This window comes from Ailuropoda melanoleuca, chromosome 1 (genome assembly GCF_002007445.2).
Source record: "Ailuropoda melanoleuca isolate Jingjing chromosome 1, ASM200744v2, whole genome shotgun sequence".
Classification (NCBI taxonomy): Eukaryota; Metazoa; Chordata; class Mammalia; order Carnivora; family Ursidae; genus Ailuropoda; species Ailuropoda melanoleuca.
This window is the reverse complement of record NC_048218.1, coordinates 80,996,760-81,024,375: the sequence shown is the minus strand read 5'-3', so window position 1 is coordinate 81,024,375 and position 27,616 is coordinate 80,996,760. Positions and strand designations below refer to the sequence as shown.

General features: G+C 34.3%; 1 protein-coding gene across 1 annotated transcript in view; it reads left to right on the top strand.

The window, feature by feature from the left end:
- ATP11B (ATPase phospholipid transporting 11B (putative)) overlaps positions 1–27,616 on the top strand; it is a 114,270-nt gene that overhangs the window by 15,126 nt on the left and 71,528 nt on the right. The window contains exons 2-9 of the mRNA XM_034672400.1: positions 6,705–6,821; positions 11,981–12,070; positions 13,687–13,767; positions 18,145–18,252; positions 18,445–18,573; positions 19,210–19,313; positions 22,238–22,285; positions 24,318–24,382. Of these exons, the coding sequence (XP_034528291.1) occupies positions 6,705–6,821; positions 11,981–12,070; positions 13,687–13,767; positions 18,145–18,252; positions 18,445–18,573; positions 19,210–19,313; positions 22,238–22,285; positions 24,318–24,382 (742 nt within the window). The remainder of the gene's footprint in view (positions 1–6,704; positions 6,822–11,980; positions 12,071–13,686; positions 13,768–18,144; positions 18,253–18,444; positions 18,574–19,209; positions 19,314–22,237; positions 22,286–24,317; positions 24,383–27,616) is intronic.

Below are 27,616 nucleotides of genomic sequence, written 5' to 3'. Positions count from 1 at the left end.
ATCCCATAAACGCCGGGATCACGCCCTGAGCCGAAGGCAGACGCTTAACCGCTGTGCCACCCAGGCGCCCCAAGCATCGGACTCTTGATCTCGGCTCAGGTCATGATCTCAGGGTATGGAGATAGAGCCCCACATCAGGCTCCAAAAGCGTGGAGCCTGCCTAAGAATCTCTCTGTCTCTGCCCCTCCCCTTGCTTGCATGTGTGTGCGCTCGCTCTCTCTCGCCCTAAAAAAAAAAAAGCAATTCCTTTTTACCCCTCTGTCTCTAATTTGGATACCACAGTTAGAAGATTTACCAGTTTCACTTCTTGGCTAGTCAGTGTTCAACCTGATAGGCAGAACAACAACAAAAAATCAAATTTAGGCTTTTTAGTCTATGATTTTTAAATTTGGTCTAAACTAAAACAGCCTCACACATTTTTATTATAAATGTCTCTGTTGCCATACGTGGAAAAAACGAGTCTAACAAACAGACGGCATTTATTATTATAATGGTTGAATTATGACCAAATAGACTCTTTTAATCCATCAAAAAATTTCAAATGGATGAAATTGATTTTTTTAAATTGATATTTTAATTTTGGTGTGTTATATATATATAACATAAAATTTGTCATTTTAACCATTTTTAAGTCTGCAGTTCTGTAGCGTTAAGTACATTCACATTGTTGTGCAGCCCTCACCACCATCCATGTCCTGAACTTTTTTATCTTCCCACACTGAAACTCTGTAACCTTTAAATACAAACTCCCTATTCCCTCATTCACTAAACATCTGGCAAACTGAATTTGGCTGATTTCGTGTATAAGAAGAATCATACAGGGGCACCTGGGTGGCTCAGTCAGTTAAGTGTCTGACTCTTAGTCTCAGCTCAAGTCATGATCTCAGGGTCGTGGGATCAAGCCTTGCGTTGGGCTCCCTACTAAGCAGGGAGTCTGCGGGAGGTTCTCTCTCTTCCTCTGCCCCTCCCCCTACTCATGTGCGTGCATATGCTCTCTCTCTCTCTTTCAAATAAATAAATCTTAAAAAAGAGGAATCACACAATATTTTTCTTTTGTGACAGGATTATTTCACTTACCATTATGTCTTTCAGGTATATTCATGTTGTAGCATGTGTCAGAATTTCCTTTTTTAAGGCTGAACAGTACCTCATTGTATGTGTGTACCATATGTTGTTTATCCATTCACCTGTTGATTCACACTTGTGTTGCTTCCACCTTTTGGCTATTGTGAGTAATACTGCCTTGAACATGGGTATACAAATATCTGTTCATCTCTGCTTTCATGTCTTTTGAGTATGTACCCAGAAGTGGAATTGATGAATCATGCGATTATTCTGTGTTTACTTTTTTTGAAGTGTTTCCGTATTTCCACAGAGGCTGTACCACTTTACATTACTCCTGGCAGTACACAAGGATTCCAATTTCTCCACATTCTTGCCAGTACTGTTTTCTGTTTTGTTTTGGTTTGTTTGTTTTTTTTCTGATAATAGCCATCCTGATGGGTGGTAGGCTGTATCTCATTGTGGTTTTGATTTGCATTTCCCTAATAGAAGGTGGTTTCTTTGACAGACAGAACAAACCCCCACCAACTGTAAAGCTTTAACAAATGGCTTTGATGAGAATAAGATAAATCTAGGAACAGCAGAATGAAAAGATTCTTAGCCTCTCTTTTACTAGTAAGGGTAGATTTCACTGTGCAGAATCACTTTTAAAGTTTTTCCGTTTTCATTTAAATATCATTGAACTTAAATTCAATTTGGTAGAAAAGTTACTGTTAAGGATATTTAAAAACTAAGCCTGGAACCTAGAAACTAGAGAATTTAGCCCATTCAGTAAATATTCATTAAATAATTAATAGGTACATGCTGCCTTTAAGAATTTTTAGCCTGGAAGGGGAGATGGATATACAGATAAGCAATTACTATTCCATGTAATGAAATCCATAATGAAAGTGTGTAAAAGGTTTGGTGAGCATAATAAATAACAGGTGCCTTCTTTGTTTCTGGGGAAAAAGGAGTGTCAGGTAAAGCTCCAATGAGAAGGAAACTCTTAAGCTGAAACTTGAAGGATGAAAAGGCTTTTGCTGGAGATGTATGTGGGAATAGGAAATCAAGTTTGGGAAGTAATATCATAGCCTATCATAGATGAGCTTCTTGTAGTAAAGCACTGACAGATAATTTAAGAATTTTGGAGTCAAAGATCCCTCTAAATTTTATATCGTATAGTTAGAAAGCCAGTCCTAATCCACCCCTGCAGTAAGCCAAAATTCCTAGAATCTCAGACTGGTTTGATAGATGGCAAACAACCTTAAGTCCTAAAATGAAAATTATGTAACATGAAACAAAAAGTTTAATATTGCGTTTGTTTATATCACAGGCATTTTAAGTTATTTTCTATCACCTTCCTTCTGTTAACAGTGTAAAATTATCTTGCCCTTACAGTGCCTTCATTAGGTCTATGTCCAGTAAACAATAATTCACAATTAAGTTTATAGATTTGGTAAAATACACTAAATCATTCTTCCCCAGTATCATTATATTTTTGCTAGGCCATTTTCATATGCCTGTGTACACTGGAGCATACAGACAACAAAAATTACTTTCTGTCTTATAATAAAGTGTGTGATGTAAATAAAGCTTTTGTTCATTTCTTTTAATAACAGTGGTATTGCAGTTTTGACTCTGAAGCTTATTTGTTTTTTGAGTTTTGGTGGGTTTTTTGGTGTATGGTGTGTTTTGAAGCTTTTTTCTTTATATTTTAGAGGAAATAAATCACATAAGAATAAGAAGCACAAATTTACTTTGATCACTGTGAACCCTAAAGTTGATGTTTTCTTAGTTATGTTGAAGTGTAACAATTTTAATTATAGGACTATGGTTTTAGTCTCTTGTTAGTGCTTTTATTTGTAATGTTTTTATTTTTCATAAAATCTTTTGAGATTTTAAGATTATGGAGAGGCTGGTATAGTTGGTATGAAAATGTAAAATGTTGTGATTCATTTCCAAACCCTGCTGTGTGCCAAAAACTAACTTCTAAAAATTACAAAGTTGTTTACTAGTTTGGTTTCCCTAGGTCTCATCAGTTTGTGGTTATAAAAGGAGTCTCTTTTTTCAGACCAGTCCTGTGGGTTATCAGTTCTTCCCCAAGAACCCATCCCGAGATTTTTTCCACCTTACCCACTTTTTTTTAAATACCTGTGACTTTAACATATGCTCACAAATCCAGACTGAAAAGAGGTTTTGAATTTCATACTTTCATAGAATATGAGAGTTTTTTTATTTTTAAATAGTTTAAATTTGTGTGCTTCCAAAACACTACTTTTTAGCAGGAATTAAAATAGAATCAGGGTGACTAGAATAGCATTAATCTATCTCAGTTTCTTTACCCAGAGCAAGATGAAATCAGAGGAGAATGAAGCAGGCTAGCACCAAGGCGTTAAAGGTGTGAATGGGTAGTCTGAGATGATGACAGAAAATGTCATGTGTGCCAACTCTGGCATGTAGCCTTGACCTAGTGATTAGGAAGTTCAGACTGTATTTCTTTCGCAGAGCCATGAATTGCGGTTAATGCTTGCTAGAATAGCGTGGAATACTTGAACTTCACACTAACAGTATAGTTATACAGTTAATTTTGATAACATGTTTGTTTTGACTCCTTTTAAAAAGGGTAGAGGTGTTATTGAAGCATAGATTATCTGGTATTTTTAAAATCTGCCATATTGAGATGGAGAACTGATTATAAAGCAAGACTTTAATTAAGTGGTTTTAAGCTTCTTTATATCATGAAAAACCAATGACCTGTGCTCACTCTCATCAGAAAAATGCACATGTTATGCAAATTTGCATACAGTTTCAGAGATTCACAGATCCGAAGCCCATTTATGGATCCTGCTCTAAGCCATTTTCTTTATTTTTGGACAGTTTTATTCTTTTTATTGCTTGTAACTGACTTCATTTGTTGCAGAGAAGGTGATGCTAATGAACTGAAGTTAGAGGTTTTTTTCCATAAGGGACATCTGGCTTTCCCAAATATAAAATTTATACAGTCATAAATATAAAATTTAATTATTTTGTGTGAAAAAAAATACCCACACATATAGGCATGCCATTGATTATAAAATGATTGAGATCATGTGAATTAATTACAACTGAAAAAATTGAAAATGTATAAGTGGATATATAGAATAACGAAAAACTCACCATTCTCCTTTTGGAATTACGTTAAATTATGATATTTTAGAATATAGTGATTCTGCATTTAAAATTTAGTTTAATTTGAAATTGATTTTCTTTTTAAAACATTTCAGTATTTCCCCTCAAAATGACTAGAAATCTAAGGAGTTTCAAAACTTTAGTATGTGATTACTGGTACAGCCAGTGGAGATGAATGGAGAAGGATGAGTATTTGTTTCCTGGAAAGTCATGAACAAGGTGTTGCAATAGTAACGTATATAAGTAACGTATGTAATTTGGGGGAGTCTTTGTTTTGCTTTTTGTTTTGTAACTTTAGATGTACATAGTAATATGTTGCAGTCTTGGCGGAATTTAGTGAAAAATAAAATTCTACATCAGTGGTTCTCAGTCTCAATTGTCTTGACATCTTCTTAAAGATTTATGTATTTTTGGAGTGCCTGGGTGGCTTAGTCATTCAGTCATCTGACTCTTGATTTCAGCTCAGGTCATGATCTTAGGGTCATGAGATCGAGCTCTGGGCTCCACACAGAGCATGGAGCCTGCTTAAGATTCTCTTTCTCCCTCTTTCTCCGCGGCCCTCTCGCGTGAACGCACATGCACGCATGCTCTCTCTCTCAAAAAAAAAATAAAAAAGATTTATATATTCTTTCAGAACCACAAACTTACTTTTTTTTATTTAATTTATCCCAAAAGCTTACATACAAGGTATGTAACACTATTATTTTTACATGGTTACAGAGGGATGTGGAATAAATGTGCTTCACACGGTCTAATGTTCCAGTTACCTGTGTGTCTGTCCCTCTAGTGACTTTATGAACTTTACTGGCAAACTTCATGTGAGCCCCCTTTGAGAAATACAGCCATAGATTACAGCAGTAGCATGCAGACTCTTTGTTCATTCATTTTGATTTATTGAGATGGAGCATATTGTGATTAGCTTGAGTAATTAACAAATCACATAATCCTACATGGATTAACATGGTACTAAAACTCAATAAATATTTGTTGAATAGATAAATGGCATATATCTTTAAGGTGATTGCAGTATTCTAGATAGAGCAGTGAGTTCCAACTCCAGTTTTGAGACCTGCCTTTCCCCCCATGAGTTATTATAGGAAACAATTATGAAATGTTTAACAGAAAATTTATGAGGAAGATAAATATGCGTGCCACATTTTATCTTTGAAGAAACTGATTTTGAAATCAGACACATAATGGCACATTAACATCCACAAAATGTGGTCATCGCTATAAATAGCATAAACAAAATGAAACTTAATGGTTTTTTTATGGAGCATACAAATGCATTTAATTTTCAGTCTTGTACTAGCTGTTTCTAAGATCACAGAATAAATTTTTTAAAACTAAGAATAACAGCAGTTGAAACCTATACATAACACTGTTGATATTCTGATGTACTAAACAAAATATATCTTTAGGTAATATGGGAATTTCCACTGTGTATGTATCTGCTTAATGGAAATTTTACAGGGATGCGAAGTGTTGAATGGCAGCCACATCACTTACTTAGTAGATTACTAAATTAGAGTCCTTATTATCTACGAGTAGGTACGTACATATAGTTAAGAATACCAACTTTAGTTAACTTTTTAGTAACTTAGTAGCAGTAGTAAAGAGCCTTTGACCACCATGAAAATCTGAGAAATTTCGGATCATTGCCAGATAGAACCCCCCCCCCCAAGGCCTTGCTTTTGGTGGTTGCTTTGAGCCTGTCAAAGGATCCCCGAGATCTGCCAAAGGAGTATTGAAGATTTACTTGCCACCTAGGAAAATAGTAAAATACTGTGGAAATAAAATATCCGTATTCTTGTTCCAGAGAAAAATTTTATATTGGAGATCATTACTAAATGTACCTTGAAAGATGGTTTCCTGATTCTCAGGCCAGAATTATATATCCATATTTCAGGGATTTGATTGATAACATAACTAGCACAAAGAGATGATTATGTGGAGTGAATCTGAGTAAGACCCTACCCAATGCATTGTGAGGCCTGTGGGATCAAAGCTCTTGGAAACCAAGTTGATCTTGGTGTGGAAGAAATAAAATAATAAACCTTTGTCATCAGATGTGGTAGGTGCTGGCTAGGCCATTGCTACACAGGATTTCCACATCACTAGTAGGAATCCATATTAAGAAGAAGGGCAAGGAACCCACAGGAATGAAAGGGAAGGAAAGAAATCTTTTCCTCGGGTGCTTCTATAGATCTTCTATATGATTTTTTCCCCTTATGGTAGCATTTCTAACAGAGTATGGATTATTTTTCATTACCAGATGTGTTACCTATTTAGTTTATATTTGAAGATAATATACTAGTTTACCTGGGAAAGAAAAAAATATATGGTTTAACTCTGCTAATAATTACGTAGATTGAGCCTATATGCAATTCAAGTCTAGTAATAATATGTACAATCTGATTAAATAAAACCAACGGTAAAGAATCATAACAACTAACCTTGTTGATCATTATTTTTCTTTTGCTTGGTCTTAGGGTTTTGACCCACCACATCAAAGTGACACAAGAACTATTTACATAGCCAACAGGTTTCCTCAGAATGGCCTCTATACACCTCAGAAATTTATAGATAACCGGATCATTTCATCTAAGGTAAGCATTAACACTTAATATTAAAACTATAGATCTGTTCCATTTTGTTTTGAAAAGTGATTTGTGTTTTCTAGTATATATTTGTATCCTTAAAAATTCAAGGAAATGGTGGTTGGCAAATTTATCTTAACCAGAATTGTGAACTGTAAAGTAAAAGGAGTTGCCAGTTGCTAATACCAGGTAACTAACACACCAAAAATTATCCTTAGTTGAGATTAAACTGAGGAACTAATATTTATACTGTGTGCCAGGCACTATGTTAGGTACATCTCATATCATTTAATTCTTAGAACTCTGAGGTAGCTTTTATAAAGTATTATGCTCATTTTATATTTGTTTCTTCAATTAAAGCATTGGGAAATAATTTACCTAGGGTTGCACACAGTTTAAGTGACAAGATTGGAATTTGAACTCAGTTCTGTGTGACTTTGAAGCCTGTCTTCCTCCAATTTTACCACTCTTCTGTAAACATTTTACAGTACCAAGGTACTGCTTCACTCACATCTTCTTCCTTGTTTCAATTTTTTTTCTATGACATTTTTTTAAAGATTTTATTTATTTGAAAAAGAGCGAAAGTGAGAGAGATCACAGAGGGAGAGGGAGAAGCAGACTCGCCACTGAGCAGAGAGCCTGATGCGGGGCTGGATCCCAGGACCCCAAGATCATGACCTGAGCCGAAGGCAAATGCTTAACTGACTGAGCCACCCAGTGCCCCTTTCTATGACATTTTTAAGATGTCTTAGTTTATCTTGAAACTGAAGATTACAGGGTCAAGCTGTCCTAATAGACTTTTCTCTCATGATGGAAGAAATATTTTCTGTGCTGTCTGCTCTGATAGCCAGTAGCTATATAGGGCCAGTTAGGCCTTGAAATGTGGCTAATGCCATGGAAGAACCTAATTTTTAAATTTTAATTTATTTTAAATTAAATGTCAGCCATATGCAACTAGTGGTTACCTATTGGACAGTGTAGTTAGAGAGGATGTGAATCAAAGAGACTTAAGGGTAAAGTTCTCCTTAGATCATTGCTGTTGCTTAATAGACCACCTTAAGAAGCATATTTGTATTACACACACACACTCTCTCAAATAAATAATAAAAGTTATTAACATCTTTTTTAAAAGTCCTTTTGAAAATTTTAAGGTTTTTAAAAAATTTGGGTATAATTGAAATACACTAAAATTCGCTAATTTTGATGAGTTTCTACAAATGTATAACAACATGTGACCATCACAAATCAAAATATAGAAAAACCCATCACTAAAGAATTAGCAGCCAGTCCTCTTCACCTCTAGCACTAGCAGTCACTGATCTGCTTTCTATAACTGTAGTTTTATCTGAATTTCATGTAAATACAGTCATATAGTATAAGTCTTCTGTGTCTGACTTCTTTCGATATAACAATAATCTTGAAATTCTTCTTTGTTGTTGCATATATCCGTAGTTCATTCCTTTTTGGTGCAGAGTTTAGCTGTCAGCCTGGGGTTGGATAGTTTACATTCTGAATATGAGTCATTTTCCTTGCATGGTTCTTTCACTACCAGTATTTTCCCCTTAAATTTCCATGTACTTTTCCGGCCCTGAACTCAAATTTCTGTCATATTTTGTGATACGGTTGTAGTTTTTCCCTACTGTTTGCTGCCAAGGGTGTGAGAGTTGGATAGTGTCTACAGGCTAAGAAGCCATAGTTCACAATTCATATTCCCTCCAATTATGTTTTTTTTAAATTAAACTCTCTTCCAGTTTCTATCTATATTTTGGATACTTTCCAGGATCCATTTTTAAAATCTAGTTTTTGTAATTCTTATCTGCTAGGAGTTATAGGACCACTTTAGTCCTCTGCCAGTATTGAAAGCTGAGTGTCCTGGAAAACTTCCGGGATTAAATGTCTTTATATGATTGTATTCATATGCAGCAGTGTTAGGTTTATTGTTTTTGACCACGGTTTCAAAAATGTACATAAAAAAATGTAGATATTTAGGGGCGCCTGGGTGGCACAGTCGTTAAGCGTCTGCCTTCGGCTCAGGGCGTGATCCCGGAGTTCTGGGATCGAGCCACATCAGGCTCCTCTGCTGGGAGCCTGCTTCTTCCTCTCCCACTCCCCCTGCTTGTGTTCCCTCTCTCCCTGGCTGTCTCTCTCTCTGTCAAATAAATAAATAAAATCTTTAAAAAAAAATGTAGATATTTAAATAAACATTGCTTTTTTTTTTTAAAGCATATGAGGACTCTTTCTCTCATTACTCCCTAAAAATTCCACTACTGCTTTCTCATACTCCTTCCAAACCAGATTACCTGCTATTCCATAAACCCATGTTGAACTTCCCTACTACTGTGCCTTTGCTGTGATGTCCTGTTGATAACCATGTTTTTTTAAATGTACATTTTATGTTTCTGCAGAGATTGTAGATTTCATGTTTTTATGGAAATGTAAAATTCATGTTTTTGACCACAGATTCAGGAATGTGGGTATTTATATAGACAGTGTCCATTTTTTTCCTGACCATAAATGGGGCTGACTTTTTCTAAATTCCCTTTTAACTACCTTTCTACTCCCTTATTATTCCCTTAAACTCTTCCATACTGTATTATTTTCTATCCCACAAAGTCATGATGAACTTTCCTCCTCTCTGCCTGTGTACATGCTGTCTTTTTTTTCCTGAAATGGTCTCCCTTTAATTGTCCCCTATTTTCAACCTATTGAATATTCCCCTCTTTAAGCCATGTCAAATATGACCTTCTTCATTAAATTTTTCTTTCTGACTGCTTTTCATTTTAGTTCTTTATATATTCCTTCATTTACTTTATCTTTGAATATAGCTATTGATATTTTATTCTTAATTTCCTCTAGTATTAATACTTCTTTGTTCCTCTCACAGTGCAAGTGTCTTGCACATTGTAGATACGTGATATTTCCGTTTAATTTACCATAGTAACTATCTTAAATTTCAACTTCTTTCAAAAGATTTAATTTCATAACTATGTCTTGGTTTTCTTACTAAGGTCAGAATTTGAGGAAAAAGGTCAATTGTATAGTCATATACATAGCTCTAAAGAAGATATACTTCTAATTTATTTTTATTGACCATTATTACATAACAACTAAAATAATTTTAAAGCATAATAAATCATTCTTTTTCTTAGAATATTTTTATATTGCTTAATATTCTATAGTTCCTCCTCTACATATGATAGAATAAGCACAGAATTTAGGCTCATTCAGTCTATTAATTTATTTATATTTTAGAAAACCTGGAAACAACAATTCCTAATATTTGTAAGCTAGTTTTTTAAATAAATTTTTATTTATTCTGAGTTTTTCCATGTGTTATTGAACTAGACAAAGAAAATATCCTGAAACCAATTACCTTACTTCCAATATGTAATTGTTTTTTTCAAGATTTTGGAAGACAAAATATATTGTCACTGTTACGATTTAAATAGATTGATGTACACTTAGGACGTTGCCAACTTGATTCCTATGCAGTTTTATATATTTGATTTGGTGACTAAGGGAGTTACCTGGAATACTCTGACCCCTGTAGGGACAGCTGTTTTTTTATTCCAGTTAAGATCAGCTGGAGATGATATGACCCAAAGTTACCATCTCATATGTACACATAGAGCGGCGAATAGAAAGCATCTGCCTCTCTTCTCTCCAGAGCCCTGAACATAATCCCCACTCCCAGATTCTGGAGCCACAGTCGTACCCCTACCACAGGAAAATATGTTTCAGATATTTCAGATATGAACTGAAAATATAATTTCACCTGAGAGAAATGTTGTTAGGTATTGTACTGCTTATATATCCTTGGGTCAAACAGGCTTTTCTGGGCTCTTCTGGGAACCTAACCCTATGTATAAAATTGTTCATATGGGAAAGGACATTTCAGGTCTCAAACAACTGATGAAGAAGTGAATTTTTGAAATAAGAAAATTCAGAAATTAGAACCATCTTACATTGCACCGGAGGAAATTAGGTAAACTGCCTCCTTAGAAATCTTGAAATGGTCAATAACCATTAAGGCTTCATTGCCTGACATCAGGATAGTTATCTGAAAAAAAATTCATTTCAACCTTATGTATGTATGTATGTATGTATGTGTGTATTCATCTGTCCTGCTAAAGTTTTGATCTTCAACTATGTGCTGAGTAGTAGTGGTAAGTGCTGGAGATAGAGCAGTAAATAAAACAATGTCCCTAGCCTCAAGGATCTTACATTCTACTGAGAGAATGTATCTAAGATAAAGTAACAGTACTACAAAGTGTTTTCCTGTTTCATATATGAAGTTGTGTTGTGAATAGTTAGTGATGCATGTAAGATTTGTACTGTTTTACCCTACCCCTGTAACATAGCATTATAGGCTGTATGCTGATTAATAATATAAGAGACACATAGCAGTTAATATGAGCCAGTTTCTGTCCTAAGTGCTTCATAAATTTGTTAGCTCATGTAAACCTTATAACAACCCTATACACTATGGTTACTATTGTCCTTATTTTATAGAGGCACAAAGTGGGTGCAGAGAGATTAGTCCAAGGTCATTTAAGTGACTGTCTTACTTTAAAAATTGACACTGTGACAGATTTTCATGCCTTTATGAGGTATTCTTGATGGTTATACCAGTGATCACTTATATAAAGTATTTTTTAATCTTTTTCACATTCTAGGTTATTTTTCCATATTCTGTACTTAACAAAGAATAATCAAATAATTATACTATTTCCTTTATTTCAGACACTGAGCTCCATAAAATAGAAAATAAATTGTATCTGATGTCGGCATTTTTATCAGCTCTTATTTATTTTTAACATTAGTTTAGTTTTGTGTAACCAGAGTCCAAAATAAATTTTTAAATGTTGTTTTAGATCTGTCATCTCTAACTTCTAAAAAATCAAGAATTTAATAGCAAGACTGATAGGTTCCAGTTTATCTCATCTTTTTAAATTACACTAAAATTGCCAATAAATAGTATAAGAAAGATAAAAGAATAGAATAAAAGTTCTGAAACTCTTAAAAGCCAGATAGCTTTTGTAGCATCAAGATTTAAGTAATTTGTCTAAGGACTTAGTAAATCTGATTTTACTTTTCTTATTATTGCATCAATATAGTGTATATTCCTTTAAATATTAATTTATCTCTCTCTCTCTCTTTTTTTTTAGTATACTGTGTGGAATTTTGTTCCAAAAAATTTATTTGAACAATTCAGAAGAGTGGCAAACTTTTATTTTCTTATTATATTTTTGGTTCAGGTAAGCTTTATCACTCAATAAAGTTTATAGAATGATTGCTAAAATTATGTCTTCAGGTAAAAGTTACATTGCATTCTACTATGGGACCATTTTTTTTCTGCAGAGCTTCCCCGTTGTAATCAGTGAATGTTGTGATTTAAAACACATGCAGATTTCTAAAAATTAGCCTATGAATTTTTAATACTAATTTTATTTTGTTTCATAACTGATATGCTGTGGTGTGGATAACCATAATCGAAGCCAATTTTACATTTCAGTTGCTCTGCCTTCAGAACATAAATATTTTGGCTTTTAATATACAGCACATGTTTTTGGCACATTTCTGCCTATGGAACTATCTTTGTCCATGAAAATCTTCTTTTGGCTTTTCCTTTGTTTTCAGTTTGAATTTTACTTTTAAGTTTTTTTTTTAATTTTAATTTTTAAGAATCCCCACGAGTATGGATTTTTATTATGGGGACCATTTTCTTAAATCTGTATTCATTATAAACTCTTTTGCAGTTCCTTAATTTTCACATTATGCTTTCTTTTTCTAATATCAAAGTGTCAAGAGAACAACTTATAAAACTTGAGTATAAGTAAAGATTTAAAATAGTGATTGCCATTTTCTTTTAAATGGGTTATTCTTTTCTGATGATGTTAGCAATCTCAGTGTGGCATTGAATTTTTGTATAAACTGAACTTTACTCTCTTAGAACCTGGAATTTCAGAAGAAAAAAAAAACTTGTCAAGTGATTATTTTAAAGCTTGAGGAAACATTTACTTTTTTAAAAAATTGCTTTCCCTCATGAACAGAGAAGGAACTTCTGATTTTCTGTCAATAGAACATCAGCTTGGAATTTATATTAACCATGTCCACATAACACGTGTGTTTGTGAAATTACTAGCTAGGATCAGGAATCCAGCTTGTCTGTGGAATAGAACAAATTTAATTGGCCTATTCAGGGTAAAGGAACATTAATAAACCATTAGATCCATATTTTAACTAACCAAACATAATTACTGCAAAAATTACTTCTCCAGCAATTTATTGAAACCTCAGTTGTATGATTTAGAGCGTAATTATGGCATCATTTTCTGAGCTTTACTAACCCTCTGGCTCTGTAGATGTAACAAAATCACTGTAGAAAAAAAATTCTTTTCCTAGTCCCATTCCTTGTTCTCTCTTCTTAAGTGGTGAATTTATTCTGAATTCCAGCGTAAAAATTGCTGACAAACTTTTCAGCATTTACCAGGATGGGCAAAAAAATGTAAAATGAGCTTCTGAGCAGCTGTAGCTCTGCTTCTAGGCAAATACTGAGGAGGAAGACCTTAAGTACTCTGTGTTAAAAAGGCAGAGTGACTGAGTTCATTCTAGCAATATTTGTGCGTGTGCAATAGATTTAGATACTCTATTAACTTCATATAACAGCTGACAAAGTGAACTTGGTGAAACTGCGGACTAACTCTGTGGATATCTCTCTTCTATTATTTTTTACTCTGGACCATGATAAACACTTTATATAGTGTTCTCAAGAGTTCCCAATAAGTATGAGATTTTAGATGTTTATAGGTGTGACGTGTACAATATAAAAATATTAATAGTCTGCATTCTTCTTTTGTTGTTGTAAATCTAGCTTATGATTGATACACCTACCAGTCCAATTACCAGTGGGCTTCCGTTATTCTTTGTGATAACAGTAACCGCCATAAAGCAGGTATGAAAATACTTTCTATCCCCCCCCGAAGTCATTTAGAAGTTGCTAAGTATTTCTACCTCAAACTAACATTTATTGTTATGAAAATAATTTCCATAAGAAAGCAACAAATTTGATATTTCATATGGTAAAATTAAACTGAGTTAAGCCACTTTTATATTTCAGGTACTAGGAATTCATGGAATGATTACCATTGTTAAAATATGTTGTTCCCTTGACACACCTAGGAAGCATCCAAAAACAAGCATTTTGTATGTACAAACCAATTTATATATGAAACAGATTAATTATTATAATCATCTTTGTAGGTGTGGCAATATTTAAAGGAAGTACAATTCAAAAGGGATATATTTCTAGGGAGTGAAGCTTGTACTTTTGGCATGACCATTTTGAATAAAAATTGTATAGTGTTTTCCTACTTTCTACAACTTTCCCTGATGATGTTGATTTTTATATAAAGTAATACCCTAGGGGAAATAGCTTCAACCAAATCTTGAATTGATATTAAAATATGGGTATAGAAAAGCTGGGTTATTAGATACACATGCTGAGTAAGAAATAAAGTAAGTCATAGAAATGTCATATCTGTATAGCTATCACTTCTCAAAAAATCTTGTCAGGAGCCCAGTTAAATAGATGATCCTTCCACCTGAAAGAGAGTTAATTAAATTATAATTGTAAATATGATAAATTTCCATCTTATAAGATTTAGGGATAAGATTTAAATAGACATGGAAATAAAATTGACAGATATTCTGTAATTCTGAGATGTAGTATATTCTTTATTACTTACATAGAAGGATATGAGGATTAACAGTTACATTATAAATTTGGTGTGTCAGAATATCATGGTACTGCTTTCATTAGGTTTGATTTCCTTTTACTCTTTTATTGGAGGCTAGAATTTGTGCAACTCAGTAAGTATCCAAATCACTTCATAAAGTTACATATTTACTTGGTTTTGTAGATGTCATTTATTTCATTGAAGTAACGTATATTTGTTCTTTGTACCTCTTTTCTATAAATACTTTCCTTCTTAAGTGACTTCATTTAGTCTAGTGAATTATAGTACCATTTATATGTTGATGGTTCTCAAATCAATATGTATCCTAAAACTATTCCCTGAACTCCAGACACATATATACAAATGCTTGTGCGGCATTTCCACATGGGTATCTTAGGCTTTTCCTGACCACCATGTCACTCTCGTATTTCCTGATCTGGTCTTTTTCTTCCTAATCGTTTGTCACTACCTGTTCTGTTGAATAAATGTTTATTAGTTTATCTCTTACTCTCATTAGAATGTTGAGCTCTATGAGCGCAGAGACTTTGTTTTATATACCAGATTATTTCCAGTGACCAGAACAAAGTCATGCACATATTGGGCCTTCAAGAAATATTTGTTTGATAGATGAATAAATGAATGAATAAATCTATTGAATATTTTTAAAGCAATATAAAAAGTTGTGAAGCCCTGATTTCCCAATATATTTGGCCAAATATAGACTGAGTTTAATTGAAATGTGATGTCATTAACTGAAATGAGAAATAGTGGTGAATTTACATCTGCAAAATGAGAGAGTTTAATATGATAATAACAATTAACAACCTGTCTTTCTCCAAATGAGTTAAGTAAAACACATAAAATCTAAAGTTAGGAAGTAGGAAGATTATACCTCAAACCTGTGTTAGTATGGTTATTGCAGTTGAGTACTAAATTTACTTGAGAGCTTTTTGACAACTAAGGCAAAAGAAGAAATATGAAAGGTCATAATTTTCAAAGAGAAAATTTGATCTATAAGGATTTTCTCCCTTGTTCAGGAACAGTTTGAGAACTTAGAGTTTTCTCTTATGCAGTAACTGTTCCTAAGTTTTGTTCATCCAATAAACACACTCATACCAGAGTGTGTACTGTTCAGCTTTATATATCCATCACTATAGATTAGTGGAACAAGTTTTAGAAAAATTATAAAAGTGAAAGTTGCCATGTTCCACTCTTCCTCCCTTGTCTTCTCCCCTTTTAGTCTGCCTTTGCACTTTTATCAAAAGAATTAAAGCTTTAGTATCAGTCATTTACACTTTAATATGAATGAAGTTGTTATTTTGTTTTTTAACAGCTTCCAATCATGCTTACATACTAAGTCTTCTCTCTGGTTGCATAATGTAAGATATAGTGCTCTCGTAAGTATCAAAGTCTTTGCCTTCTGTGCACTTAAAACCTATGAAGTAGGGAAGGTAACACCAAATACAATAATAATTACAGTTTAATAAGGTACTAATAAGAGCCAATGAGCTGTAGATATTCAGAGAAAGGATGGAACACTTCATCTGATAATCAGGGAGGTTTTGTGGAATAAATAATAGAAATGAAACTTGGAATATTGGTAAAAGGACAGTTGGTGAAGAAGGTAAGATAGACACAAACAACTTAGGCAAAGGCTAAATGCAAGGAAAGCCAAGACCTGTTTTGGGGAATGACATGTCTGACTAAATGTTGGACCCTGTAGAGGAAAGTATTAAAAGATAATACTGGAAATGTAGCTTGATACTAAATTAAAGAGGCTGGAAGATTCTTTGCTGTAAGCATTGAGAGTTATTGAGGGGGGTTTTGAACAAGATAGTGAATTAAAACCATGTTTTGGAAACATTAATCTGGCAGTATATGGTGTGGATTAGAATTTGTGAATTTGTTTTTTTTTTAAAGATAACGTTTTTATCATCGTTGCTCAGCTATTAATGTCATCTGACTATAAAAGGAATTGTGCTTTTTGACAGTTTCAGAAAAGATGTTTTGACTCTCAGTTAAATTTCTCTGAAATTGACATACCACATCTTAAATGAGGTCAATGTAATTTAAGTATCTTAAGAATGGTTTCCCAAAAGATTTCTCCTTGGAAAAAAAAAAATAGACCTTCAAAGCAATCCTTAATATTTGCTTTATATTTTATAGTGTTATATTTTTTGGTAATAGATGCACATATTTTTCAAAAACAGATATAGTACAAAATAGCATATAGTAAAAGTTTTTTATATTCCTAACCCCCCCAGTCTCCTGTTTTCCTCTCCTGATATATTTGTACATTAGTCCTGATATCTCTGCAGAATGTTCACATGGGCAGGCATATCTTTTTTTTCATATATGATAGCATAGAACACAACACATCTGTACCTCATTTTTATCACTTAATGCTATCTCTTGGATATTATTCCATTATCTGTACTTATGCTATACCCCTGAGTTCTTGAATTTTCTCTAAAATAACATAAGAAGGGGTGCCTAGGTGGCTAAGTCGGTTAAGTGTCTGCCTTCGGCTCAGGTCATGAACCCAGGGTCCTGGGATTGAGTCCCACATCGAGCTCCCTGCTCAGTGGGGAGACTGCTTCTCCCTCTCCCTCTACCCCTCCCCTTGCTTGTGTTCTCTCTCTTCCTCTCTCGCTCTGTCAAATAAATAAATAAAATCTTTAAAAATAAAATAAAATAACACAAAAAGCCTTTTCCACTTTAAAAAAATTGCCACTCCTTAAACATTTAATCAAGGTTTCTTTCTGAAATGCTTATCTGTGCCCCCTTTTAATGATGATGCATGTAGCCTACCAGATTTGTTTGAAGTACGTATTATAATTAGTTCTGTTAGCCAGTTGTTTAAGAAAGTGAAAAAACTCAACCTCAGTTTCAAAATCTATTCATTTTTTTGGCTGTTGTTTCTGATAATGCTCTGTGAATTTATATTTTATGATTAAAATATCATTTTTACATAGAAGCAATAGAACTTATAGGTTGAATAGGTGTTAGGAAAAGGTAAAAATCAAGAATGACTCCCCAGATTTCTGCTAAGAGCAATTCAGTAGATGTTGATATCATTTATCAAGATGGGAAACATTGGAAATGCAACAGATTTGGAAGGATAACATCATCAATTTAGTTTTGAAATGTTTGCTATGACACATCAAAATGGAGATATAAGAATGCAGTTGGATATTCAAATTTAGAGTCCAAAAGAGAGAGAGGGGCTAGCGATACAAATTTCAGGACTTTTTGAAGACGCGGGAATAGAAGAAATCTTATAGTGAGAAAGTGAAGGGTGAAAAGGGGGCCCATAAAGGTGGCATGGAAGGAGTCTCCTGTAAGGAAATTGAGGAGTAACTAGAGAGGTACTATGAAAACTAGGAACATCTGTGTAATGACACCAAGAGAAGAGAGTGTTTCTAGTAGGAATGAGTGTCAAATACCATGAGTTATATGCATCAAACTAGCCTAATATAATTCTGGTAAATGAAATGTTTTGAGGAAGTGTTTCTCTTTCTTCTTCTCATGCAATAAAAGTTTCTTCTAATTACATTAAAAAGAGTATTTTTTTGTTCTTTTGATACTTACAGGGATATGAAGATTGGTTACGACATAACTCAGATAATGAAGTAAATGGAGCTCCTGTTTATGTTGTTCGAAGTGGTGGCCTTGTAAAAACTAGATCAAAAAACATTCGGGTATGCATTTAGTAAATAATGGAAATCAATTATATTTTGGTATCACAAATTCTAATCTTGATTATATTTTACTTAAAAGCCTACTTTCCTACATTAAAATATTGTGATAGGTCACCTGTTTAGAACGCAGTAAAAATAAATCTCTGCCTCATAAAATCTGTATATTTACTTTTCTCCCATGATTCCTTATAGGTGGGTGATATTGTTCGAATAGCCAAAGATGAAATTTTTCCTGCAGATTTGGTGCTTCTGTCCTCAGATCGACTTGATGGTTCTTGTCACGTTACAACTGCTAGTTTGGATGGAGAAACTAACCTGAAGGTTTGTACATGTGTGTTTGTACATGAATATGTATTAGTGTTGCTCTAGGTGAACAAAATGTTTTTGGTTATAAGTGATATTTTCCTTTGTTTGACTTGCTAAGGAAGAAATTTTTTAAATCACTGAAGCTTTTAAAAATTATAACTTTTTAAAAAGAAATTATGTTATATATTTATTTCAAGGGTAGCCTCATGTGGTTTCATCAAGTTAAAGGAAAATGGAAAGTGTTTTTAGGAAAAATGGAATCCTTTAATATTTTGGTGCTTTTTTAGATAAAGGATACCTTTAAATTGTTCTCAGTTTTCAGAATATGAAAGTTAAAATTCATATTTTTTCCTAATAAATTGCTGTATAATAGACTTTGAGCAATTAGTGACTGTTAATACAGACTTAATTTTTTTTATGTGCAAATGGCCTGTCTATAGACAGGTAATCATAGTAGCTAGGTCCTTTTTCTATTCGTTATTTTGTAATCTTTCTCCTCTCTGCTATCTAGCTAAGTGATCTCAAGTACAGTGTACTACGATTTCATCTGAAAAGAGATTGGAAACAGATGATACTTAAAGTCCCATTTGGAACTTGAAACTGCAGTGTAATCCTTTTTTTTTTTTTTTTTTTTTTTTTAAATTTTCCCAGACACACGTTGCAGTTCCAGAAACAGCAGTATTACAAACAGTTGCCAGTTTGGACACTCTCATAGCTGTAATAGAATGTCAGCAACCAGAAGCAGACTTGTACAGGTATGGTATAATAGTGGATTATTTACTAAGAAAAGACAGAGCTGCAGAAGTAGAATTAATCTGTGGCCTTTGACACATTACAAAAACATTGGACTAATTTTTATTGCCATGAACAAAGTATAAGTTTAGGATGGGACCACTCTTACACCACACACAAAAAATAAGATGAATTAAAGACCTAAATGTGAGACCTGGAACCATAAAACTCTTAAAAGAAAATATAAGCAGTAATCTCATGGACATCACCTCTATCAACGTATTTATAGATATGTCTCCTCAGGCAAGGGAAACAAAAGCAAAAATAGACTGTTGGGACTACACCAAAATAAAGAGCTTTTGGACAACAAAGGAAACCATCAACAAAACTAAAGGGAGCCTAGTGAATGGGAGAAGATATTTGCAAATGATATACTTGATAAGTGGTTAATATCCAAATATATAAAGAACTTAATTCACCTCAACACCAAAAAAAAAAAAAAATTCAATTAAAAAACAGGTAGAAGAGGGGTGTGCCTGGGTGGCTCAGTCGGTTAAGCACTGACTCCTGATTTCAGCTCAGGTCATGATCTCATGGGTTGTGGGATCGAGCCCCATCCCTGCTCAGCCCAGAGTGGGTGGAGGGGATGTCATCTGAGATTCTCTCTCCCCCTTTCCCTCTGCCCTTCCCTCCACTTGAGTGCATTCTTTCTCTCAAATAAGTGAGTCTTTAAAAAACAAAACAAAACGGGTAGAGGACCTGAGTAGACATTTTTCCAAAGAAGACATACATATGGACAACAGGCACATGAAAAAATGCTCACCATCACTAATCACGAGTGAAACGCAGATCAAAACCACAATGAAGTATCATGTCACACCAGGCAGAATGGCTGGTATCAAAAAGGCAAGGCATAACAAACATTGGCAAGGATGTAAAGAGAAGGGGAACCCCCTCATGCACTGTTGGTAGGAATGTAAACTGGTGCAACCACTGTGGAAACAGTATGGAAATTCCTCAAAAAATTAAAAATAGGAATACTGTATGATCCAGTAATTCCACTCCTGGGTATTTAAAGAAAATGAAAACACTAATTTGAAAGATATATGACATGATTATTATCAGTAGCCAAGATGTACTGATAGATGAATAGATGAAGTATCATTTATAGCAACCTAAGTATCTATTGATAGATGAATGGATAAAGAAGATACAGTGTTATGTATACAGTCGAATATCACTCAGCCATAAAAAAGAATGAGATCTTTCCATTTGCAACAACATGGATGGACCTCTAGAAGCATTAGAGCAAATGAAATAAGCCAGTGAAAGACAACTATTGTATAATTTTACTTATATATGGAATATAACAAAACAAACAAAACCAGACTCTTAGGTACAGAGAACAAACTGGTGGTTGTCACAGGTGAGTTGGGAGGGGGATGGGCTCCTTTGCTCCTTTAGTTCTTTCTATTTTTACAACTCTTAATTTTTTAAACTGATTCAGCACCTGTACTTCTAGGAATTTTTTCTAATGAAATAATGAAATTCTCCTAGGAATGTATCTTAATGAAAACATGAAAAGAGATATACACAAGGTTGTTCAGGGCTACATTGTTTATCAGTAAGGTGGGAAAAAACCCACTTCCATCAGTGGTGAATTATTTAAATTATGCAGTAACCTCCAAAATGCAATGCTGTGTGTGGCCATTAAAAATAATGATGTAGATCTATGTTTTTGACAGGACATGTTAAGTGAGGGGAATGTTACCAACGGTATTTATGGCATGATTCCATTTTGTTTTTAAGATATATACAGGAAAAAAAAATCTGGAAAAATACTCCAAAATATTAACAGTACCTAGGAGTACCTTAGAATAGGAGTACCTTAGAATCAAGGATAACAGGACAGATGAAATGAAGGAAAATAGGTCTCTTGTTGGAATTTAGCTCAAGGAAATTGAAAGACTGTGATCACGCATCGTCTCCAAAAGATACCCAGGGAAATAGCAGCTGAATTGGTTCTTTGAATCTAAATCCAAAGTTGAGGCTGCAATCAGGACTGCATAAAATTCCATTAAGTGGAGATAATAAAAAAATTTCAGTGCTGCTCCCTGATACAGGGAGTTGAAGGAAGAAGTAGATTAGCAAGAAACAATGAAGCCAAAGCCTATAAGCATCTGTGACCTGAAAACGGGGGATAATAGGGACATTTAGAAAGGAATGCTTATTTCTTTGCTTAGTGAGATGATTAACGTGAAAGTTCTGTCTAGAGTTTGCTTCAACTTAGAATTTACCTCACTATGGTAGAAGTGATTGTACACTTGAATTGACTCTGTGCTATGGAGCTGTTCTGGTTGTGGAAGTTGGAACCGAAAGGCCAGGCTGTGAAAATCCATTATGCTAACAGGCCACTTACTCTAGATGTCAGGCAACCAAAAGTTAAAGAAGCTCTGGAGTTCACTGATTGGTTCTTGCTTACTACTCTATCCCCACCACTTAACTCACATGGTTGTCATTCAGTGAATATTTATGAATGCATGCATGAGTCAATTAGTGAACGAATGAGACTTTATTTAATAAACTATGGTATGTGAGAGCATTCGTTGTTGGCTAAATAATATATGCAGCTTTGTGTAGAAATTATGAATTATGACTAAACTAATAATAAGATGACATCTTTTTGCCATTTTGAAAACATTTTTTCATTTATTACCTCATTCATAGCTGGAGTGGAGATGGCAAGAATATGAGTTTTTTAAAGCTTAATGATTGATAAGTATTTACTTACATAACTTCTAACATAAAAAATGGACCATTCCAAATACAAAAGGTTAGTTTTGTTTCATGTATAAGAATAGTGCCAAAACTATCAAAAATTTTTCACCCATTGATGTCCGAAAAAGAATCATTGGTTTTTTTTGTAACATGGTGAATTCTTTGATAGATTCATGGGACGAATGATAATAACTCAACAAATGGAAGAAATTGTAAGGTAAGAATAATTTGCATTGTCCAATTACTATTATATGAGAATTGTATTGGGGAGGGACTAAAATCAAGTTAAAGTGAGATTAGGTAAGTAAGCAGCACATCATGGAAAAGCATTAATTTAAAAGCGTTTAACATTTCATCTTCTAATAATTTGTAGCAGCAATGAATAAGGACAAAAAAAATCCCATGAAATGATATCAAAATAGTTTAGTAAGATTATTTGTATACTTGTATTTCTTTTTCTGGTAGTATTAGGTATTAACATAAAAGCCATTCTTATTCAAGTTCATACCCATTTAAACCACCAACTTAAAGTCTAGAATACAAAAAATGTTTTATATGATGTGTGACAAGTATAAATGTCATATTTAGTGGCCAATCTAGAACCTCTTATTTACTCTTCTGATTAGTTTTTTGTTTAGATGGTTGTTCTGGTGTGTTTGCCCTCAATATTCAGGTTACTTTCTGGCTCCTACATGAAAGTCTTTGAGTTATTTCAGAAATGTGTTGATATGATGAGATTATATTGTTACTCATGACCACAAAGCCAAATTGAGAATATATCTTGGAATCAGCCCTTGAACTTCTAGTCCAATTAACATTCCACCACTTTTCTGGAGATGTGTTTAGTTAATACTGGCTGCATGAAATAAGTCACTAACATGAAGAGTCAAACATTTTTTAAATGAAGACCTCAAAAAGACCTCCAAAAATACCATGATACTTCAGTACCAATTCACATTTTTAATAAACATTAACATAGGAACACATTCAGTAAACTCCTTAACAGAGTCTTTGTAAGTATAGGACCCCCTGCTGACTAATTATGACTAGATTTTATTTTAATTTCTAGAGTGATATAGTGGGATATATATGTGGATACATAATCTGAATTTCACTAAGATATTGTGGCTGGTAAAGCAAAAGATCAGTTATGTTACCCAGCACCTAAAATGGTTAAAAAAGTTAGCCATGTTCTTTGCTAAAGCAGCCTGAGTGAACTGATGAATTATCTTTTAATTTGAAGCTTTCTATCATTATATCCCAATTTTATACATTAATGTGAGCTCAAAGTTTTTCTGCTCATTGTTGGAACCAACACCAATTGAAAAAGAGCTAATTTATGCCTCCCAAATAATTGATTTTGGAACATCCATGGAGTGTGCTCTAAATATGACTATAAAACCATGCTTGTTAACCATGTCCCAAACACTTGATCCTCCTTCCTTCATTGGATTTTTTAGAGTGTTTGGATTTGCAGATGTCTTCAGAATTGGTTCAGATTCTGTTTGATTTAGGTAACTGTATATGTATGTTTCAGAAAAACATAAGGAATAGCAACAAAATTAAGAGCTTTTTTTACTTATCCATAACAGTCTTATCATTTTGCTATCACTAAGAAAATACAGTTTTCTTTCTAGTTATTCCTTCTCATTTTATATCCCCTTTATGGAGAGAAATTCAAACAGCGAGAAGACCCATGCTCCAAGGAGTATGCAATACAAGTAGTCAAGTTGTAGTGTCGATCTTGCCTAGAGAAAGTACTAACTCACTTACTACGTTATGTTTTATTATCCAGTGTAATTTTAATTATGGAGAACTGGTGCATTTATATACAACTCATGCCACAATTCATGTTTACATTGCATTTTAATTCTGTATTTTCCATTTAAAAACTTCAATTTTGCACAAAATTTTTAAATTTCATTATGTCAAATATTTTTAAATCATAGGTTAATCTTTTGTTGTGTTTCATGTTTAAAAATCTTAAAACTGATGGCTTTGTGAGTTTATTTATAGGTGTAATCTTATTTCTGAGCCACTGATCTGAAAGTGCATGAAATGCTAACGGTATTTGTTGTTACAGTCACTAACATCATAATTGACCTAAACAGCTTTATAGTAACCAAGATTTTGGTTTTATATGGAAGCAGTGTTGTACCTATAGGTCAGGGATTTTCTGCTGAAGATGCCATTTTAGAATTTAATTGAATTTTTAAAATATTCAATGCTTTTTTTTTTTTTTTCCTTAGACCTCTGGGGCCGGAGAGTCTCTTGCTTCGTGGAGCCAGGTTAAAAAACACAAAAGAAATTTTTGGTTTGTATATATTGAAAAAAAGTTTTTTTTAAGATTTTATTTATTTGAGAGAGAGAGAGAGAGCTCTTGCAGGGGGAGGGAGAGAGGGGAGGGAGAAGCAGAATCCCCGCTGAGCAGGGATCCCAATGTGGGACTCAGTCCCAGGACCCTGGGATCATGACCCAAGCCAAAGGCAGTCGCTTAACTGACTAAGCCAGCCAGCGCCCTATATTGAAAATTTTTAATTATAGATTCATGTTGATGCTTTATATAAAGTATTTCTTTTTGAAAGAGAGAGAGTGCACACAAGTGGGGGTAGGCAGAAGGAGAGGGAGAGAATCTTAAGCAGGCTTCATACCCAGCACAGAGCCTGACATTGGGCTCGATCTCACAACCCTGAGATCATGACCTGAGCTGAAAGCAAGAGTTGGACACTCAACTGACTGAGCCACCTGGGCACCCCTATATAAAGTATTTTTTAAAGCATAGCATTTGTTGTCTTTTGGTTGATAATTTACTTAGTCAAATGTTGTCCATAATAATTTTCTTACAAAGACTCTGTTAATAAAATTTTGTACTGTGTTTTTTTGCTGTTAATCTCTATATTTTTAAAAGTAGACTAGAACCTTCGTCTTTTGTTTATGGATACTTGTGAAACACCACTAAGAAGAAAATTCTTTTATTTTTTTATTTTAATGTTTTTTTATTATGTTAGTCACCATACAGTACATCCATGGTTTCTGATGTAAAGTTCGATGATTCATTACTCGCCTATAACACCCAGTGCACCATGCAATACGTGCCCTCCTTACTACCCATCACCAGCCTATCCCATTCCCCCACCCCCCTCCCCTCTGAAGCCCTCAGTTTGTTTCTCATAGTCCATATGATTCTGATTTTAATGGTGGTTGAGAACCAATGTAATCTGGCAACATGGTTAGATTGGATTCATAAAACCACTGACTCACTCTTTCATCCTTTCATTCAACAAATTCTTATCGATCTCTGACTATATGGCAAATATTACTGGAATGTAGACTGACTGGATCAAAAGGATGAATAGATAGTGGTCTAGCATTGGAGATCTAAATTAACTCACATGTTCTGAGTCAACTCTAAGCATACTGTGAAGTCCTGATAACCTTTAGCTGTCAGCTAGCTCCTCCCATTTTAGAAACGGCCTTCCATATACTGCCCAGCCTGTGTTATTCACTGAATGGTTACAGCTTTTGAGGTTCTTTTCATTCTCTTCTTTCCTATTAACTTTTTTTTCTCTCAATATGAGGCTCTCTGATAAAGATACGTATATCCTTAAAAAAAAAAAAAACAAAACAGCAAGTGTTGATGAGATTGTAGAGAACTTGGAACCCTCATACAGTGCTGGTGGGACTATAAAATGTCAGAGCCGCTGTGAACAATAGTGTGGCAGTTCCTCAAAAAGTTAAACCTAGAATCATTGTATGACCCACCAATTCTGTATATGATCCAGCAGTTCTACTCCTAGATATATACCTAAAAGAATTGAAAGTAAATGTTCACACAAAGACTTGTACAGGATGTTCATAGCAGCACTATTCAGTAACCAAAGGGTAGACACTGCCCAAATATCCATCAACTAATGAATGGATAAACAAAGTGTAGGATACCCATATAATGAAATATTATTCACCCATAAAAAAATGAAGTACTGATGTATGCTGTAACCTGGATAAACACTGAAAACATACTGAGTAAAAGAAGCCAGACCCAAAAAACTACATATTGTATGATTCCATTTACCCGAAATACCCAGAATAGGCAAATTCATAGAGACAGAAAGTAGATTTATGGTTCCCAAGGGGTGGGGAGTGGAGGGGAATGGGGAATGATTACTTAATGGGTACAGGGTTTTCTTTGAAGATGATAAAAATGTTACCAAGTTAGGGTTGCACAACATTGTGATTGTACTAAGGGCCACCAAATTGTATACTTTAAGATGAATAAAATGGTAAACTGTATGTACTGTATATTTTATTATAGTTTAAAAAAAAAAAAAGAAAACCATAATCATGTTCTGATGGCCAAAGCCAGAGAACATCCCCAGGGCTTTTAGACCCTCTCATGTAATGCTGTATTTTAACGTATCTCTCTAGCAAGAACACCTTTCACATTCTTAAAATAAAATGTGTATCTGAATTCCTTTAGCTCGGTTCTGCTGTTGTCTGCCTCAGCACCACCTCTCTATTGCATATCATTCTGGCTGATTTCTCACATTTCTGTAATTTCAGTGCCCTTTGTCATCTGAGTTATAATCCCTGCCTCTGAAGAATACTGGTGAAAGTTCCAGGACAAATCTTTAGAAAGAGAGTATGATGAATCCTGCACTGCTTCTCAGATTTCACTATTTAAGGATGGGTGTGAATATTTATTGATCATCTCTCTGTTTCTAGGCATTTTGCTATTTTGTCATACAAATCTCACAACAATTCTGAGGTATTTTTTCCTATTTAAAGATGGGGAAATTGAGACTTAGAGTAAATAACTTGCCCAAGGGCGCAAAACTAATAAGTGGCAGAGGTAGCACTCAAACTAAGGTCTAACTCCAACGTTTTTTTATAAAGCTGGTCTTACCTAATTTCATTCAGTCCCCAATTTTATCTTTTTTTAAAGATTTTGTTTATTTATTTGACAGAGACAGCCAGTGAGAGAGGGAACACAAGCAGGGGGAGTGGGAGAGGAAAGCAGGCTCATAGCGGAGGAGCCTGATGTGGGGCTCGATCCCATAACGCCGGGATCACTCCCTGAGCCGAAGGCAGACGCTTAACCACTGTGCCACCCAGGCGCCCCTCAGTCCCCAGTTTTAGACCATTATTACTGTCATTCTTGCTCATCTTAGTCCATTCATAATAGGCACACATTTTTAAAATAGCACTTTCCTTTTGTTTACTTCATTTACTTTGACAGATTCCATATTATCTCTCCAGTGGTAGAAAATTATGTCTCAACCCCAGATTTTGGCATTCAGGGCCTTTCAAACTCTGACTGCATTCCATTTTTCAAAGTGCTTTTCCATTTCTGTCTTTGTTATCAGCGTTTACTCTATTTATAATGGCCTTCCCTACTATCTTTATCCAAATCCTTTTCCTCTGTCAGTTTCAACTCTAATAATATCTCTTTCATTCAGATATATTATTATAACTCAGAGACGGAACCCTCATGCCTTCCCCATCCAGCAGGTTGAACGACTGGAGTTCCCCAAAATTGGACGTGGAAACC